This window comes from Liolophura sinensis, chromosome 6, assembly GCF_032854445.1.
Source record: "Liolophura sinensis isolate JHLJ2023 chromosome 6, CUHK_Ljap_v2, whole genome shotgun sequence".
NCBI classification, from domain to species: domain Eukaryota; kingdom Metazoa; phylum Mollusca; class Polyplacophora; order Chitonida; family Chitonidae; genus Liolophura; species Liolophura sinensis.
This window is the reverse complement of record NC_088300.1, coordinates 19,840,796-19,860,639: the sequence shown is the minus strand read 5'-3', so window position 1 is coordinate 19,860,639 and position 19,844 is coordinate 19,840,796. Positions and strand designations below refer to the sequence as shown.

At 37.4% G+C, this 19,844-nt stretch overlaps 1 protein-coding gene across 6 annotated transcripts in view; it reads left to right on the top strand.

The window, feature by feature from the left end:
• LOC135466589 (disheveled-associated activator of morphogenesis 1-like) overlaps positions 1–19,844 on the top strand; it is a 38,505-nt gene that overhangs the window by 9,814 nt on the left and 8,847 nt on the right. For 3 of the 6 annotated variants that reach the window (XM_064744146.1, XM_064744147.1, XM_064744150.1), the window contains exons 2-16: positions 6,579–6,776; positions 11,932–12,021; positions 12,202–12,270; positions 13,097–13,185; positions 13,456–13,591; positions 14,010–14,207; positions 14,637–14,747; positions 15,109–15,212; positions 15,412–15,478; positions 16,741–16,858; positions 17,139–17,274; positions 17,388–17,514; positions 17,724–17,846; positions 18,719–18,962; positions 19,444–19,544. In XM_064744146.1, coding sequence (XP_064600216.1) covers positions 6,618–6,776; positions 11,932–12,021; positions 12,202–12,270; positions 13,097–13,185; positions 13,456–13,591; positions 14,010–14,207; positions 14,637–14,747; positions 15,109–15,212; positions 15,412–15,478; positions 16,741–16,858; positions 17,139–17,274; positions 17,388–17,514; positions 17,724–17,846; positions 18,719–18,962; positions 19,444–19,544 — 1,872 coding nt within the window. In that variant the 5' untranslated portion in view covers positions 6,579–6,617. Of the gene's footprint in view, positions 1–4,249; positions 4,524–6,578; positions 6,777–11,931; positions 12,022–12,201; positions 12,271–13,096; positions 13,186–13,455; positions 13,592–14,009; positions 14,208–14,636; positions 14,748–15,108; positions 15,213–15,411; positions 15,479–16,740; positions 16,859–17,138; positions 17,275–17,387; positions 17,515–17,723; positions 17,847–18,718; positions 18,963–19,443; positions 19,545–19,844 lie in introns of those variants that run through there. The other 3 variants (XM_064744151.1, XM_064744149.1, XM_064744145.1) reach the window with 3 other exon arrangements.

Genomic DNA, 19,844 nt, shown 5'->3' with positions numbered 1-19,844 from the left:
TCTTTTCTGATAACATTTTTTTCAGCGGGTCACCCAGCCTTAATTGTTTGATGACAATCACTATAAAGGAGAATGAGTGCACAAAATCTTGATCCTGATCAAACAGCTTGCCAGATTAGCTAAGGATAACTTAGTTTGAACTGACTTGCATATGTACATGTATCATGGTACTTACATGTCAAGGACAGCCACACACATGTACATGGTACTTACATGTCAAGGATAGCTCACACATGTACATGGTACTTATATGTCAAGGATAGCTCACACACATGTACATGTATCGTACTTATATGTCAAGGACAGCCACACATATGTACATGTATCATGGTATTTATTTGTCAAGGATAGCTCACACACTTGTACATGTGTAATGGTACTTAATGTCAAGGACAGCCACACACATGTACGTACTGTGCATGAAGCTGACTTACTGTCATGTTGTTTCAGCTATATCTTCCTCCATGAGGACTTGTAGTCCATTTTCCATATATGGTACTCTACATACACTGGTACGACTGTACATGTATGTCTCTGTTAATCAAGCCTTTTGACAGCCCTGTATAACCATTATTTTCTATTGTTTGGATTAATCTCTAGCGTATTACAAGATAATCGTTAGTTCAAATCTGGAACCCATTAATTTGTCCATGAGTCCCTGCAGTATATATGTCAAAACTTCTTGTAAACTTGGTGTGTTTGACTTTGCTGGGGTTCTTTGTGTGGTTTGTGAACTGAGTAGTAGTGTGACCATTTTTACTTATCCTGTACTATAGTGTACTGATACAAGTTACGGGACTTTGTCAGCTTTAGGGTTGTTGGTAACCTGAGCACAGCCCAGCATAGGCTACTAATTAAAATCGTCAAAATGGTAAAGTCATTTAGAAAAAATGAGAAATCTTTGTTCAGGACGATGTGTCAAGCTGGTTTCCACTTCATCTTGTCATGTGGGTGGGAAATTCCAGCAGGCGTGTGTGTGTGTGTGTGTGTGTGTGTGGACTGATTTGGTAATGAGAAACACACCACTTCCCTATTTGTCTTCAGCACACGTGTCATCGTGACTTTTGATATATCAGGAAATAAAGAACCTAGAACAAAGCGTTACTCATCTCGGGTTTCTACATTGTGACATCCTCTTCACTGATATAAGGAAGATCACCAGCCAGATATGTTCACCGTTAGAGTGAGAGGTCGGTTTTATGTGCATGTTGATGTTATAACAATATAGGGCTATACTGTTTGATATCTGGTTTTAACATTAGGTAAGGCTGTGATGTTGGGATCAGTGATCAGAACACACTGTAGATGTATGTGTAACAAACATCCTGCTAATCACCCTGTCAAAGCCCACTGAAGCAGCAATAGGTTAGAAGACTTATTATGATTATTTTTTTTTTTTTTTTTTTTTTTTTGTCAAGAAATTATCACAGAAGTTGAAATTATCATAAAGTATTGACACTGACAATTGTTCCTCTGTGTGCACAATTTTTCCAAAATCCTGTGATGTATATGATTCCCACCTTTGCTTGTACAGGTACATGTATATGTGTAAGGCCAGGGATGGCTGTTAAGATGTGTACATGACGTACCGATGTACCAGTTATCAGTGTTGAGATGCAACATGCTGATGGTCGTGTTTCCCCGGGGCTCGATTCGATTTCATCCCACCATAATGTGTGCTGCCTTCATACATGTGAAATATTTCTTGAATATGGTGTAAAACACCAATCAGATAAATAAATAAATTAATGCTGATGTAGAAGCCAATTGAACTCGGTGTAGTGTCAAAACAGTGTGGGCATGAATTATGTACTTGTTTGTAGGCTGTGTTTCAATCAGCAATTATACATGTAGTGATCAGGTAAAGGCAGTCATTGTTGAACTCTGACTCCTTTGCCAACTTGCCTTGTTTGTGAAAGGTTAGGCCCTTAGTAAGGGCCTTTTTTTAGGAGAAGAGTGGTAGGGGTTTGGGGGTACGGAGAGACAGTGCCTCAGTAGGGTCAGTCAGGTAAGGTCAGCAGGCCTGTCAATCAACTTGTCTTAACTCCTCACAGCAGAAATGTTCAAACACCTCCAGGAACTTTAAAAGCATGAAAGCCTTTAAAAAAAAGAAGCAAGAAAACCAATTAATTTATCTGGAGTTACATATTTACTATTCACACTAATTTGTCATGAAAGTATCAAATTTAAATAGTATATGATATTTACCCTTTTGATAGAAGTGTTTCATGACATTGTATGACTTCTTACACCAAGGAAAGTAAAACTGTGGAGTGATTTGAAATGTTGAGATTTTTTGGAGGTTTACATCCCCTTGTGCTTGACCAGTCTGACTGTCAGCTGTCCATCAGTTTACACTGGGCTCAGTATGGCCTCCTGGAGGATCAGTCTGTAGACTTGGGGCCACAGCTGGGTGAACTGGAATCCTGCTAGACTTCTCAACAGACACTGGTCAGGCAATAATGTTAAGGTTTACTGTACTGCATTTACATCTACATGTACTACATGTGAAAGTTCTGTAGTAAATTATTTATATTCAGGTGCAGAAAAATGTTTGTATATTTTTTTTAGAGTGCATGAATTGACATCTGGGCAAAGCTATCAGACTGATCATTCAATTTGACAGTCAGTTTAACTGCAGTGTAGTCTAGAGTAGAACATCAACACTTACCAGTGATGATCAACCTTTCAGCTTTCCTGATAAATGCTGATAAATTAACATGCTGTCAGGCAATGTGTTTCAACTCAAAATTCTTGCTGCCAAAAAAGTATTTGGAACTGAGAGAAATGTGACATTAACTTTGAGCGATGTTTGTTGGCTTGGGTTAAAAGCTGTACTATCAACCAGCTAGTGGTTGGGGGAGGTGGGAGGTGGACTCCCTGGCCAGTGATTAACCCTCCTGCACAGAGCAATGACCTAGAAGCCTCTCACCAATGCGGTTGCTGTGAATTCAAGTCCAGAGTAGTATGGTGTGGTGTATGTGTATTTGTGCTGATTACATGGGCATCATTCATGTGTACATTAACAAATATAATATGCCTGTAAACACAAGTGTACATTACATGTATTGTATGAAGTGTATAGATATAAATGCATACAGCTTTTCAGAAGGCCGTAGTAAGCTGAAATGTATTAACGTCAGTGAATGCCATATCCTGTCTGTATTGTTTTTTAGGCATTTGAATGTAATCTCTTCATACTGAAAGCTTTTTGGCATCTGAATTTTTAGAGGAATTAGTTGAGTTGGCAAACTGTAAATATTAACAAATTAATGTTGACAGGGTTTTGTTGATGAGAAGCAGTTGTGAGAGGAGTGCCAAGGTCAGTGGAAATATGCAGGCTTTGTACACATACATGTACTTGGTCTGTTCTACACCTCTTCCCTCACCTCTATCTCCCATACATGTTATTATACATTACATCTTGAATAACAAGCCACACAGAAACCAGAATTTTCACTTTGTTATACATGTGAACTGTACTGTTGCTTACCTTATGTTTTCTTACCTGTGGGTTTCCTCACTCAGTGCTTTTCACCTGGAGTTTTTTTTCATTTGACATATTTTGCTTGATTATCATAATTCATCTATTAAGAGTTTACTGTGAAATTTGATTAATTTCGTATTAGAAAATAACATCAGTGGTATCTTTTTAAGGTCTTGATGTCCGTCTGAAAGTGTCTTTTTAGAGACTTTTTAGAAACTTTACATGTTTTTGTCCAGATGTAGTTTAATGACAGGAAAAAATGTGGTTAGCATACAATCGGCTTAACAAAAAAAATGTATTGTGTGACATTTTATCCTATCATTTTAGCTTTAAGTTCACCTTTACACGAGCACATGCTATTGTTTTTCACATGCTTATTATGTAGTCTACATTATATGTATATTATTGATATGAATAAGCTTCCCAAACAAACTGTTTGTAAAAATATTACTCATATCCATCCAAAAAAATATTGTTACACTTTCAGATGTTAATCTGTGTTGGCTTGGTGGAAACCTTAAGTGGTTTTGCATTTCATATGTTAGCAGTGTTGTGTAACCAGCAGAGCATGATGCTGGGGGGCTTTTGTGATAATCTCTTCTGTAATACGAACACTGTCCCATAACAGATGTCCTGTGGCTCTCATTTGTTGTGGTAATGCCATGACCTGAATGGAGCCAGGAGGCAGCCATGCATGAAAACCGGTATACCAAAGCTCTGAATGACTGGAGATTAAGATGTACGAGTGGGACCACTGGCTGGATATTATCATAAAGAAGGAAGTTAATGCACGTGTGCTGTGAATGACAGGTATTGTACAGGTGTAGAGAGAGGCGAGTGTGTTGATGGCCCAGTCTGTCTAACACAGGTGTGAGGGGATGAACCTATGGCTATGTCTCTGTGTCAGCCAGGCTCTGATTACGGTGTATGAAGCAATATATAAGGACATTTTAGCTTCCTTAGGTAGGTGAGTTCTCATCAGGGACTGGTACATTGTACTTGTGGATGCATTAACTGAGGTGGACTGAAAACACAGGTATTGTTGGATTTTGTTATACTGTGCCTGCAAATATACATGTAGTTACATTTGGATTTGATTTTGTAATTTTTATATGTATAAACCTCAGCATAAACTTTGTCTTCACATGTGTACATGTATGAGCTTGTAGGCCTGATTGGTACATGTAATGGACATTGGGTACATATACAAAATTTGAAGTGGTCTTAGTTGATCAGATTTAGAAAGAGACCATATGTGTTTTACAAGAGACTTGCAAGTCTGGCTAGCACACTTTATACATGTTGTATAGTGACCTCTATACAGCAAGCACACTTTATACATCTTGTATAGTAACCTCTTACAGGTGTGGCTAGAGCTGACTCTGGAACTGTGACAGCATGTACACGTATCCCTTGGTTGTATTCCTTCACACAGCTTCCATGCCTCAAGGTACTGCGAGAATGCCACTTCTGAAGGCTGGTTATCTCATCAGCCAGATCTGATTCTGTGTGTACACCACACTGTATATTATATGGATTTCCTCTCCCTTCTCTCTCCCTAGTATAAGATTGGGCGGCTATATCACAGTTGGTATTAATTGTGCTAGACCTGCACATCCAATCTGGGCTACCTGTACAGTTGACATTTGATTCTGATTGTGTTAATTTATCCTGGTTGAGTGCCAAATATCAATACATGGGAAAATCATTGTTACATGTATAAGGCATTCCTACAATACTGTATGTGTACATTGTACATCAGTTCTACTGTTTGATGAGCTTATGAACTAGTGATATAACTAGAGCATCCCCTGGACATAGATATTCTTGGATGATACAGAATGTATATAGAACATTGTACATACATGTGTATGGTGTGGTTAGATTAACATATACATTTACATTTATGGGGTATGGTATACATACATTTACATGTATGGGGTATGGTATACATACATTTACATGTATGGGGTATGGTATACATACATGTACATGTATGGGGTATGGTATACATACATTTACATGTATGGGGTATGGTATACATACATGTACATGTATGGGGTATGGTATACATACATTTACATGTATGGGGTATGGTATACATACATGTACATGTATGGGGTATGGTATACATACATTTACATTTATGGGGTATGGTGCACATACATGTATTAACACAGCCCTGTGTAGATTACACTGTATGTGATGATTGTCCAATTAGTGGTTTAAAATAATCGTCTAAACGTTTAGATACCTTGGTTTCAGCTAAAATCTAAAATCCATCACATTTTTGTTATTTATACATATATATGCCTAGATCTGCAGATTTAGTTTCAATCCAGTGTTACAAATTGCAACCTATCACCAAACATACATAAAATATAAGCATGCACATATATTGCTGGTATATAATTCAGCACATGTAGCAGTAGGCTTAGCAGCCCCTTGTGTGTAAACATATACATACTCATCCACATATTTAAGTAGCCTTTTTATTACAGATTTTAATGTAGATGTATTTTAAGTAATGAGAATGAATCATGAGGAAGTCCATCATACCCATGTATATACATTGCAGATGCTGGGGGTAGCCCCAAACTGTGTAAGAGTCATTTTTCACATGCCTATGTCCATCTGTAATAGACTCGTGCACTATTGTACATGTTATTCATCATGCTCTATAAATGTATCTACATGTGTTAACATGGCTAATCTTTCAGCGCCCATGTACTTATTACATATTCACATATCCTCATGCTGTTCAGCTACCTTCTCATACACTGTGTACAGACATATGTTACATTGTCAAAATTTGTTTTCATCTTTTCATTAGCAATGTTGTCATGTATGTTAGACTTTACACACGAAGCATTCAGTACTTTTATTTGTGGGGAACAGTTTTGTTTATAGTTGACTTTGTCTAAAATTTGTGTCATGTGTTTGTTGTTGAATGTTTTTTTGAATGAAGCACAAAAGCTTCAATGAGCATATATAATTACTGTTACCATTTCAGTACAAGTGTTGGCCTACAGTTTTGAGAAAAAAGCCATCCTGTATATACGTGTATATGATGTGTGTTGTGTACTTTCAGCCTGTCCCTCTGAGATGTCACTGAGCTAAGTGGGAGAAGATGCCAGGTAAGCCAGGCTTGTGTTGGTGTTTCGGGGGCAGTCGCCCGCCAGAGATCACGTACGATGTGGATATTGGCATGCCCCTCAAACCCATGGCCGTAGATCTGCCTATGCCCACCAACGAGGGAGAACTGGATGCCAAATTCTCAGAACTTGTGGTAAGTCTTCCAAGTTTTGGTTTGTCAAGCTATTAACCTTGCTATTATTTACTATTTACAGTAAAACAGTTAATCCATGTCCTACAGATACATGTACATGAATTTTTATACCCATGCGGACAAGGAACACCTTACTTTGAACACATCAAATTGAATACATTAGTCCATACAAGTACATGGAGGTTGCACAACATTTATACATGAGTTCTGCTTGTATAATCTATGTATATGATCCATGCATGAGATTGCATACATGTACATGTATGAGTGTTTCTTGTCAGTTTATTTTTAGGGTATTTAATAAAGATGGTAATTTTGTAATGAACTGTCCCATGAACGGAAGAGAACTAAACTTATTATGGCTGGTCTCTTCCTGTTCAAGATTATAACCTAAATCACTTAACTTCTGTAAAGCACTTTGAATGTATTAACTTGCAGGATGTGCTAGTTAATTAGTATTGTAACCTGATGTAACAAAAAAAAATGTGTGTCAGTGCATGACCTAATTTAAAGACCAACTTCATGAATGGGTTCATTTTCACTATTCTAAACCCCTTACTGCACATACGTTGTATACATATACATCAGTTCATGTAAATATTTAGCCATACATTGAGAAGTATTAAACTACTTGAATATTCATTATCAAGCTGCAGTTCCAGCATGTTTAATGAGAATGCACAAACCATGCGTGGCATGTACCTCATCAGACAGAACATGTGCATATGGGACTCAATACATATTTATATGGTTTAAATATTTTAAAGACACATGGAATATGAGAGTTACAGGTTTCATGGGAATTCAGCAGTATTATACGGGAGTTTTAAGTATACATTTACAATAATATGAAACTAGCATGCAGAATGATATCATCTTTTAAATGGTGCTACCTTGATCTGAGAAAAGACAAATGGTATTTAAATTGTGCAGAGCACATATAATATAGTGAACTTTTAAAATGCTTATTATGATCATTATAGATGTGAATGCAATATTGAATTCTAGCATACCTCCAAAAACTTTAACACTAATAGCAATGGTGGGCGAAGTGTGCTCAAATTGACAATCTATACACAGTTGCCGTCCTTGTCATGGGAGATGGGACGGTTCCATTTCTCTAATAAAATAGGACGGCTGGGTTGTGCTGTCAGAATGCATGTTTTCTTCAAGATTTGACAGCTATTATTTTCCGAAGACAAAGGCAAAATGGATTTACGTATAATTGGTCAGGCAGTTAGATTTAAAGGGGAATTATTTACTGTTACCAACATCATGTGGGCAATAGGCACTTATCCCATGTATGAGATATAAAGAGGTGGCATCAGACAACAAGCATCTAGGTAATGTATCTGGATAAGCGCAGCATGGACATTGATGCGTTTTTTCAACGTTCTCTTACTTGTAACCCCTCCAAAAGTAGCAGATTGCTGGTATTACAAGCAAGCGATGGGAGAGAACAGCTTGTGCTCGATGATGGCAGAGATCTCCCATGATGCAGTGCTTAGTCGGTACAGAACTCAGTTGGCGGTACACAAACCACTGTCTCCGCGCCACTTCAGCCACTGTTCTGAGCCACGCTGGTGTTGGAATACAGGGGATAATGTCCGTGTCTGGCCACTGGAATGAGTCCAGGCGTGGACTTGTCCAAAATCATAACAAAACAACTTAAATCGTTACATATTAACAAAAAGAGGAGAGCAGTTGTTTAGAGTGTTTTTAACACCAGAGGCCTGCGACCCCTTGTTCTCAAGCTCATGTCTGCTGTGCATTATCTTGGTGGTTTGAGCAAGACAATCTGTGTTTTATTTCTTAATTAAAACATAACTGTATACACTGAACATGTATGAAGTGTGATGAGGACATTAGTGTTCTCTTTCTTTTTTTTCCTTGATGAATAACAATCACATTTATATTTTCCAATACTTTTGTAGGGTACATGCACAGTACATGCAGATGTATCTTTGTTGGTAATAGATACTTGTACATGCATTTAGGTTTACGGATCTGTTCCCCCAAAGCCAATTTTGTCAAAATGTAAAATTTGAACTGCTGTATTTCTGCAGTCTTTTTGCTTCTGTTTGTCACAAATTGGACTTCTTATTTCATACATGTAACTACTTTATGCAACATATGGAAGTTTTAAATTTTTGACATTTAATGATCGAAAGTGGCTTTGTGCATTTTGTTCCCAGAATAAAACCACAAGCCCTTTGTACACATTCAAGAGACGCAGAATCAGCCCTAAATGGCTGAATGGGTAGAGGTACACAGATAATTTTGTGATGTTATGATTGTAGTTTAGGTGCAAAACTTAACCCACATGTCTACAAGTGTTAATAAGCAAGTGTATATTGTTGTGACAATGTTGTGACATTGCGAGCAGAACCTGTCTCAGTGATAATGCTGATTCTCTGAAAGCTTTATAATTCCTGGGCCTATTCTTGTACGTCTCGACATATTTGCAAACCAATTAACATTTCTTGAAACTGATCTATATTGATGCCATCCATATCTCTTATCTCTATCTACTTCACAGCGTACTCTATAGAGAGATGTAAATACTGATACATTGTATAAAGTTTTCTATAAACTGATAATACACGTCCACTCAGATCTGTCGATATTGATGACTAGGAATGATTTTGGAATAGTGGGTCAGCTTATTAAAAAACAAAAACATGAAGTCGTTTAATATTCAGGGATAAAGCTATTTTTGTCATCTAAGCAAAACAATTGTGCATTGTTTTTTCTGTGTATAAATACCAGGCTGATGATGAAAATATGAACACCTAGGGTAAATCATGGGGCAATTCTAGAAAGCATGCCAAACCTGTCTGTATAAATGAAATCTGTACGTGTGTATGCTATCATGTAGGAATACACATTTGTATTACAGCCTGTTTCATCTCTTCTTACCTGTAGTCTAAAACCTGGACTCAACAGTATCATTTCAGCTTTACATTTAATTTAATTTTTTATTTGATTAGTATTCATATTAAAATTCCTTTGTGGTAATTAATTGTACTTAATTAATTACAGTGGTGTGTTTGAAGCTCTTTGCCTTCCTGCTGTATTGGTATATAAATGTATCTGTGTTTGAAGTCTATTGAAGTACATGTATATAGATATTTAGAGATCAGAAATTAACAGTATCACCTTACATCTTTGTGGAACATTTCTATCAGCCAGTAGATATCAGCGGGACAGGCTTGTATCTGCTGTGATGTGTGAACCTATCCCGATGATAATAAATTCATCACAGATTTTATCAGGCCTAGCACATAACTATGCCATGCCTCCAGGCTGTTTAAAACCTGTGTTATTTTTAAAGTGGCTGCTGTGTTGACAGGGTGTTAATCTGTCATTGGCCTGTGGTTATCAAGTCAATCTAAACACAAGATAGAGGCTACTTGTAAAACTGAATTGGAGCGTTATTTTCGAAGTGATGGATCTACATGTAGTTGTTGGCCAGAATAAGTGTTTATATCTGTCAACACATCATCAAACATGCATGTAGATGTCTATTTAGATCCTGTCATGTGAAAGCAGGCAATTGAGGATGCTCGGGAAAACGAAATTAAACATTGAAGTTTAATTAAAATTAATAGTTTCTGAAAGATCAGAGGAAGTAACTTAATATTCCTAGTTTTAAGAGAGGAGAGTTGCTCATCAGTGGTGCAGGTACGTTGTAGGCCTACACATGAAGTTATATGAATTAGGCACTTATTGTTATCTTTAAGGTGCCTCCATGGCCAAGGTGGTTAGCACGCCATCACGGCGCAATGACCCAGGAGCCTCTCACTAATGCTGTCGCAGTGAGTCCAGCTCGTCCTGGCTTCCCCTCTGGCCGTATGTGGGTAGGCCTGCCAGCATCATTCAGATCTTAGTGGGTTTCCCCTGGGCTGTGCCTGGTTTCCTCCTAGCGTAATTCTTACTGCTGTAGCATAAGTGAAATATTCTTGAGTACCACGTAAAACACCAATCACATAAGTCAAATAAATATTTATGCCTTTAAGCATACACGAGAAGGTTCATTTACTATGAAACAAAGAATATGGTTTCAAGGAAAATGATATACCAAAACAGTGATAATTTTTGTCTTCTATATTTGAGGCATATTTTATATTTCTTAACAACCTTTATATTTTATGCATATTTTCCATCAGTGCTCGGAAAAATTCAGAAATGAGGTCCTTGATTAAGGTACTTGAAACACGAAATACGGTGACGAGCTTAGCACTCCCAATTCGTGACCTTCCTCCAACAAAGTTGTGTTGATAGTTATCACTGTTGACATCACCACAGCAGACTACTTAAGTTGGAGAATGACCCACGGCTGAGGCCTCAGCATTACTGTAGTTAAAACCATTTTTACACCCCATTTCTTGTATTTTTATGTTTGGCTACATCCTAAACTCCATATATAAGGATATAGAAGACAATCCTCAAGACTCATTACACTGATAAAGAATAAAGATATCCTCCCCCCACCCCGCCCACCCAACCGACCAGCCTGGATAGCACAGTTGGTAGAGCGTCCGCTTCGGGACTGGTAGATCCAGGATCAATCCTTGGTCGAGTCACACCTAAGACTTTAAAAGAGGAAGTTGTAACTTCCTCGCTTGGCGTTCAGCATGACTGGTTGACCCGTATCAGTATAATGGCTCGGGCGGTGCGGCTTACTTGCCTTCGGTAAGGCTTCTCAGTGATGCAGCACTAAATAAAAATCCGTCCTGCAACAAGGAGGCACATTACACGTGCATGCACCCTAACGATTCCTTCGTCGTCATATGACTGAAAAATTGTTGAGTACGACGTTAAACCCCAAGCACTCACTCGCACTCCTCCCCCCCACCCAACCCCAACACCCCCCCCCCCCAAAAATACAATCTTTTAGAAATTGGTTCTTATCGGTTGTACATGTATTTTATTGAGAGCACATCTTTGATAAACTGTGAGAACATTTCAGAGACGTTAATTAGACATTAACTTATGATGATTGTTGTAATGAGTGATGTCTCCTGCGAAACTTGTACCAGTATTTTTTTTGCTTGTTATACTTGTACATAATGATCACAGAGCAATGATTGTAAGCATTTTTGCAGGGTACCAGTTATGTTTGGCAATTACACACGTACATTACTGTTTGCAGGCAGAACTTGGGCTGGACAAACCTCACCGAGATGCTCTCTTCAATCTGCCTCCAGAGAAGAAATGGCAGATCTACTGCAGTCGCAAAAAGGTACTTGTATGCCAAGATGAATTAGCACCTAAGGGTTGGTCATGAACCAAGAAGCATTTCACACTATCAGTGATGTCACCAGATAGCATTTGGTTAAGTTTTTATTAGGATATTTGTGACAATGATCTATATGCCCCCCACAATCCTTCCTCTCATGTCTGGTGGTTGTTTGTATTCCAGGACCAAGATGACCCGACCAAAACTGCCTGGCCTGACTACTACATAGAGAGGATCAACACCATGTCGTCTGTGAGTGAAATAGACTTGTATACTGTACACCATTAAAATGCTGTAGACAGATACGTGTGGATAAAAAGCACAGATTCACTTTATTTCACTAGGTGAACACATAACCGTCACTATTGAACTAGAAGTTATTATTTACTGTATCTATCCAAGAACTCAGAAGTTTATGAATAAAATGAAGTAAAAAAGCTGAACTGAAAGTAATTTAGCAAGTGATTCCTGCATGCCCACTTTGGTACACCTTGCCCTGTGCTCAGTCTGAAGAGTATCGACAATAAATTAAAACAAACACTTAATCTGTTTAACTGCCTGTATGCATGCTCAGTTGGTAAGCATGCTAATGCAGGGTAATGACCCAGGAGCCGCTCACCAATGCGGTCGCTGTGAGCTCAAGTCCAGCTCATGCTGGCTTCCTCTCCTGCCGTACGTGGGGAAGGTCAGCAGCAACATGCAGGTGGTTGAGGGTTTCCCCAGGGCTTTGCACGGTTTCCTCCCACCATAATGCTGGCCGCCATCATAAAAGTGAACTATTCTTAAGTACATCATAAAACACCGGTCAAATGAATAAATAAATACTTTGTCTGACCTTCCACAAAATGCCTTTAACAGAGAATTACGTGAAAATTTACAGGGATGGTTTTCACCTCATTCTCTATGGAAAGCACATTAGTGAGTAGTGTCAAATCAGAATGTTTTAATATACATGTATATCCAGTTGACCAGATTTAATGCTCTGTGCAATCCACTCTGCCTGAAAGGCTTAATACATTTTATTCCTGATTTAGAAATTAAAGTTTGTTTATTGTTTAACTTTTTATTTTTTCCTCAGGTATTCTTCAGTTTTAATGATGATGAGGTGAAATTAAGAACAACTTTAGTGGACAATCTGAAAACTGCTCTCAGGACCCAACCAATGAGGTTTGTGATCTGACCTGTTTTAAAGCTCATCTAGCTGTAGCAGTATTGCTTTCTCACATATTTTTCATTTTGTTTGATTCTGAAGACTTCTCCTTTCAGATATGATGAGCATTTTTTCATGGAGAATATTCATTTAAAAATGTTAAAATTTTCATGAAAGTATCTTAAATCAAAGCATAAAGTCTCATTTGAGTGATTAAATGATTGAAATATTTACTTTTATTTTTAAGAATAATTTATATAATGGGCTTCTTACCTTTCTCCTTGCAGCTTTGTATTACGGTTCATTGAGCTAGATGGTTTACAATGTCTGCTGGACTTCCTCAGTAACATGGACCAAGAAACCACCCAGAATTCCATTCACACCTCTGTCATAGGCTGCATTAAGGCACTTATGAACAATCAGGTTTGTGGTCTTTTTTATTTGTAAGAAAATACCTTTTAAGACAACAGTGCGTGGGGAAAATAGGAATTTTTTGTGTTCTCAATTCATAATGCAGTCAAGATACATGTATGGCTGAAATACTGCCTTTATTCTTTCATTTCATAATGCAGGCTTTGTGTCATTGGATTGCATTATTCAACTCCAAAAGACTAATAACAGATTCATAAAATATACCATCGGGGAAGAAATGCATATAGTACATATACGTGCTCGTCCAGAAGAGCCTGTTCTTCCAATGTGTTTGAGCTGTAAAAATGTCTCTTATTCACTATCTTCTTGCTTATAGAATATATAGTTATAGAATATTATACAATCATTGCCCATTTATTCCATTTTATGGTTCATGACGCTTGATTTGTTTTACCTTTTCCTGCTCCAGGAAGGAAGAGCTCACGTCTTGGCCCATCCTGATGGAATCAACATCATTGCTCAGAGTCTCACGTCAGAAAATGTCAAAACCAAAATAGCTGCCCTGGAGATTCTTGGTGCTGTCTGTCTCATCCCTGGAGGACACAAGAAAGTTCTGGAGGCCATGCTACATTACCAGAAATACACCTGTGAACGAACACGATTCCAGGTAAGATATTGCAAGAAATGGACCTCTTAAAACAAAAACGGGAACATGTTCACATAAGATATTGTGAGAAACATACTTAAGAATCAAGACAATTCTTGCTAATAATTTGTCATATGCTGTTTTTATAGAGAATGGACAATGTAGTGTGCCTTAATTAATTTCAAAGTAGACACCTATTTACCCAAACATTGGAGCCTATGTTAAATGTTTATTATAAGGTCTTTTGCTGCTTTATATGATCAATTGCAGACATTAACAAATGCTGTTACTGTTAGTTTTGTCAGAACTGTAAAACTAATTAAACTCTGCTAATCACTGTAAAGGTTTAATTGAAGTTTTACATAGCCATTGCTGTCATAAAGGGAGATAAGTCTGATCTTTACCCATGCAATTCTGTTATTGCTAACTGGTTTTTTGTGTCTTTTACAGAGCCTGGTGAACATGCTGGACTGTAGTGTGGGTAAATACAGAGAGGAGGTGGGGCTGAAGACTGCCATCATGTTCTTTCTCAACGCGGCTTTACGATACGGACCAGGCCAGGTAAGGAAAGGGTCAGCAGAGAGCAAAACATAAAGCCACAAATAATCTGTGTCTCTCTGTTTTTTTTTTTTTTTTTTTTTTCCCAATTTCATTTTAAAAACCATAATTGTTTCCTTTAATAAATTGTTTTCCTGTAATATGCTCTCACCAAAGTACATGTATGGCTGAAACACTGGCAATGTAGAGTTCAGTACTAATCATTCATTCATTCTGTCAACCTCTACCTTTAACTTAAATTTAAGTACATTTTATGCACACTTCATGAATTTGTATACTGGATGACAAAATTTTGTGCAGAATTCACTTTGGTATACCATATGTGGAATTCTTGTGTTACATGTATGTACTAATATTGTTTCAGACCTATTTAGAATTTCGTATCCACTTACGGTATGAGCTGCTAATGTTGGGAATCCAGCCTGTTATAGACAAGCTAAGGACTCATGAGAATGCAACACTCGATCGGTAAGCTACCCCTTTTTTTCTTTCAACATCCAGGAAAATCTATGATGAAAAGCTTTGTGTGCTCATTTTATATTCCAGTGATTTTTTAAGTCATTTGTTAAAATAGTAAATATTAACTATTCCTTCATAGATGTGCTCTGATAGAAAGTTAGCATGGAATAAGTAGAAATGAAATTGTTGTGCTTTTCTCCATTCGCAGACATTTAGATTTCTTTGAGATGGTGCGAAATGAGGATGAGAAAGAACTTGCCAAAAGATTTGAATGTGTAAGTATTTCCATGTTGTCATGAATGCAGACATTGTGGGAATACGAGATAGTACATTCCACTTTCCATGTTGTCATGAATGCAGACATTGTGGGAATACCAGAGAGTACATTCCACTTTCCATGTTGTCATGAATGCAGACATTGTGGGAATACCAGATAGTACATTGCACTTTCCATGTTGTCATGAATGCAGACATTGTGGGAATACCAGATAGTACATTGCACTTTCCATGTTGTCATGAATGCAGACATTGTGGGAATGCCAGATAGTACATTGCACTTTCCATGTTGTCATGAATGCAGACATTGTGGGAATGCCAGATAGTACATTGCACTTCCCATGTTGTCATGAATGCAGACATTGTGGGAATACCAGATAGTACACTCCACTTTCCATGTTGTCATGAATGCAGACATTGTGGGAATGCCAGATAGTACATTCTACTTTCCATGTTGTCACGAATGCAGACATTGTGGGAATACCAGATAGTACATTCTACTTTCCATGTTGTCATGAATGCAGACATTGTGGGAATACCAGATAGTACATTGCACTTTCCATGTTGTCATGAATGCAGACATTGTGGGAATACGAGATAGTACATTCCACTTTCCATGTTGTCATGAATGCAGACATTGTGGGAATACCAGAGAGTACATTCCACTTTCCATGTTGTCATGAATGCAGACATTGTGGGAATACCAGATAGTACATTGCACTTTCCATGTTGTCATGAATGCAGACATTGTGGGAATACCAGATAGTACATTGCACTTTCCATGTTGTCATGAATGCAGACATTGTGGGAATGCCAGATAGTACATTGCACTTTCCATGTTGTCATGAATGCAGACATTGTGGGAATACCAGATAGTACACTCCACTTTCCATGTTGTCATGAATGCAGACATTGTGGGAATGCCAGATAGTACATTCTACTTTCCATGTTGTCACGAATGCAGACATTGTGGGAATACCAGATAGTACATTCTACTTTCCATGTTGTCATGAATGCAGACATTGTGGGAATACCAGATAGTACATTGCACTTTCCATGTTGTCATGAATGCAGACATTGTGGGAATACCAAATAGTACATTGCACTTTCCATGTTGTCATGAATGCAAACATTGTGAGACTTTTATTTCTGTAATTTTTTAAATCACATTGAACATAATTAAATAAAGCGTTACATAAATTCTCATCTCAAAAACAAATGAAGGCTGTTTATTAATGTTTTGTCTATTTTGCTTTACTAGTCACATGTGGATACAAAGAGCGCAACCAACATGTTTGAGCTTCTGCGTAAGAAGCTGGCCTTCTCTGTAGCGTACCCCAATCTGTTGTCAGTTCTACAGCACATGCTTCTTTTGCCTTGTAAGTATGGAAGTGATGGCAGACTTTTATACCAAGACAATTTCATTATTCAGTACTCAGTTAAAACAAGTCAAGCAAAACTTTAAAAACCCTAGTTTTATTTTCCTCCTATAAAATCCAACTTGACTTTATTTTTTTCCATTTTTGTATGATATTTAAATCAAGACTTAAAGAAATTTTAAAACAGATTTGATCATTTAAAAACTATGAAATACCATCTGTGCTCACTACATTGGGATAAAGTAATTAAGATGTTTTTTCTTATACTTTTGTTTTTCAGACGGAAATGGTAACAACTCCTTGTCTCTTTGGCTGCTGCTTGATCGTATTGTCCAGCAGATTACCCTTCAACAGAAAAATGGGGAAAATCCCGACTGTGCCCCACTGGAAATTAATGTGAAGCAAATTATAAGGCAGTAAGTATTTACAGGTTGAGAACAGTTGCAGGTTGATAAAGACAATTTATCCTTATACATTATGTTATCACTGGCGGAATACAGTGTTTGTATGGCGTTCATTTTATTTGTAGATTGTCACAAGAAGGGGAGATAAAGGCCACACAACAGAAGTTGCGAGAAGTTGAAAAAATTTGTGATGATCTCAAATCCAAGCTCACTAAAAAAGAGAGGGAATGTGAAATCAGAACTCAGGAAAAGGTAACTGGAAATTAACTACATATTATAATTGATGCATTAAACAACATTTTTATTTATCCTGGATGATCTGCTAACAGTTTTAAACAGCCAAATCAACATCCAAGAGTAATTATGTCTTGGATTTTTCAATATCAGTGGCAGCAATAATATATATAGTATGTAAGTATCAGCTCCCTAATTATCAGGCGTTTTCTGTATTTGTGTTTTAGGAGGAATTGTTCTCAACAGTGAACAAAATGAAGACCAAACTGGACAAGGAAGTCTCCTTGCATCAGGAGACAAAAAGTCAAGTGACAGGGTTAACCAGTGAGATAGCAGAGCTTAGAGCAGCTGTAAGTGGAAGATTTTTTCATGCCAGTTGTTAGGAGTGGCTAGGGAGTAGTTTGAAATTATACTTTTATAGTTTTTTTAGTCAGTGCAAAACTGTACCCAAAACTATTTTTCTGCATTATTTTAGAATTTTTGATATGCCATAAAAATCATTTAAAGTGGAATACAAAATGGTGGCCTTTTCAGAACACATCTAAGTGATGTGACATTGACATGACAGTGATGTGATATCATATCACTTTATCCATAAAGCTTTGCCTTTCTTGTGTACGGAACTTTTTGAGCTATTTTCTTTAAAATCATCTCAGGTAAACTACCTGAGGATCATTCTAATAAGCATTAATGGATTCTTGTGCATTCAAAATAAATTGATAAGCCTTTGGGACATATGGTTTCAAGAGCCCCAAAAAGAAAATAAAAAGAAAATATGATATTTCTTCATAAGGAGAAATGTCAAAAATGTTTTGTGGAATTTCTGGACACATTTCGGTGTTACTGTTCATTTGAGGCACACATTATTTTGACTTCTTGTACACTTTAAGATGTGCTGATCATTCAAAAATTCTTGAAAAAAGAGGATTTCTGGAAAATTTAATCATGGATTTGTTCATTTTTTCTGAACAAAAAAGATAAAGGAATGTAAAATGTTTTGGTACTAGAATTGCAGGACACATAGACGATACTGCCCAAACTGATCGTGATTATCCTGGGTGGTACAAGCTGATCGTGATTTTCCTGGGTGGTACAAACTGATCATGATTTTCCTGGGTGGTACCCAGTACCAGGTTATCTCTTGATGACAGTTATTCCTCAGCTGTGTCTGATCAGTACAGGGCTATGTATATATGACTTTTGTGTTGTTATTACTTCTTAGCTGGAGCTAGAGAGAGCAGAGCGCGGTAAACTACAGCACCTCATTAACACAGGCAGTTTACCTGATGATGCTAAGATGGGTTTCTCCACCCACACCAGTATGTCAGTGTCTGACAAGGGGTCTTGCCCTCCCCCACCACCCTTGTTCCTAGGTGTGCCAGCTCCACCACCACCGCCTGGAGGCGGTGTCCCACCTCCACCACCACCTCTTCCTAATGGGGCCCCACCAGCACCAGCCCCGCCAGGTAAGCAGGCATCGTACAACTGTTCCTTTCCAATGTTTTCGATAATTTTTATTTGTGCTGATTTGGTCTGAAATACTTTTTATGTTGTATTAAGTGAAAATAATTCATTCCTCTTCTATTTAGAAATATTATGTTTAAGCATAGGTCTTTTTTATGCATTGATAGAAATTTGTACTAATCAGTCAGCATAATGCAATGAAACCCTTGTACCCCTTTAAGGTGTAGCAGATTATGACCTTCCAGATGGGTAAACTTTATACAAGATTCTCCAATAAAAACTCATTTTAGCAAATACATTTTATTACATTTAAAGTAAATTGCCATTCCTTGCTATGGTTATTTTTTAGGCATTATTAATTGAATGTAATAACAATTTTGAAACAGTGTTATATTTTGAGCAGGTTTCTACCATCAATTCAGACTAAATCAACAAGATACCAAGATATTTTATGAATAAATGCAGAGTTGCTTCCCTTGACAGGTGCTCCTGGAGCTCCAGGACTGTGTTCACCTCCACTACAGAAGAACATTCCCAAACCTTCTCATCCTCTCAAATCATTCAATTGGTCCAAACTTCCTGAGGTAAGTATAAAATCTTGGCAATACCAAGACATTTAGTTAAATTTTATATCTGATAGTGTTCAGATGGATCTGAACATGTAGATTTGATAAAGATTTAGGTGTGAAAAACTAGCACAGCCTTGATAACTGTACACAAAAATAACTACAACATTGAGAAAGTGTTAGAGATCTTTCGTAAGTAAATAAATTTGATGCATGATAATCAAATTTCCAAAAACTCTACATCTGAACAACTAAATCTTTATCAAATTTTGGTTTCTTAGCAGTTGAGCACGTATATGTATTTTTATATTTAAATAC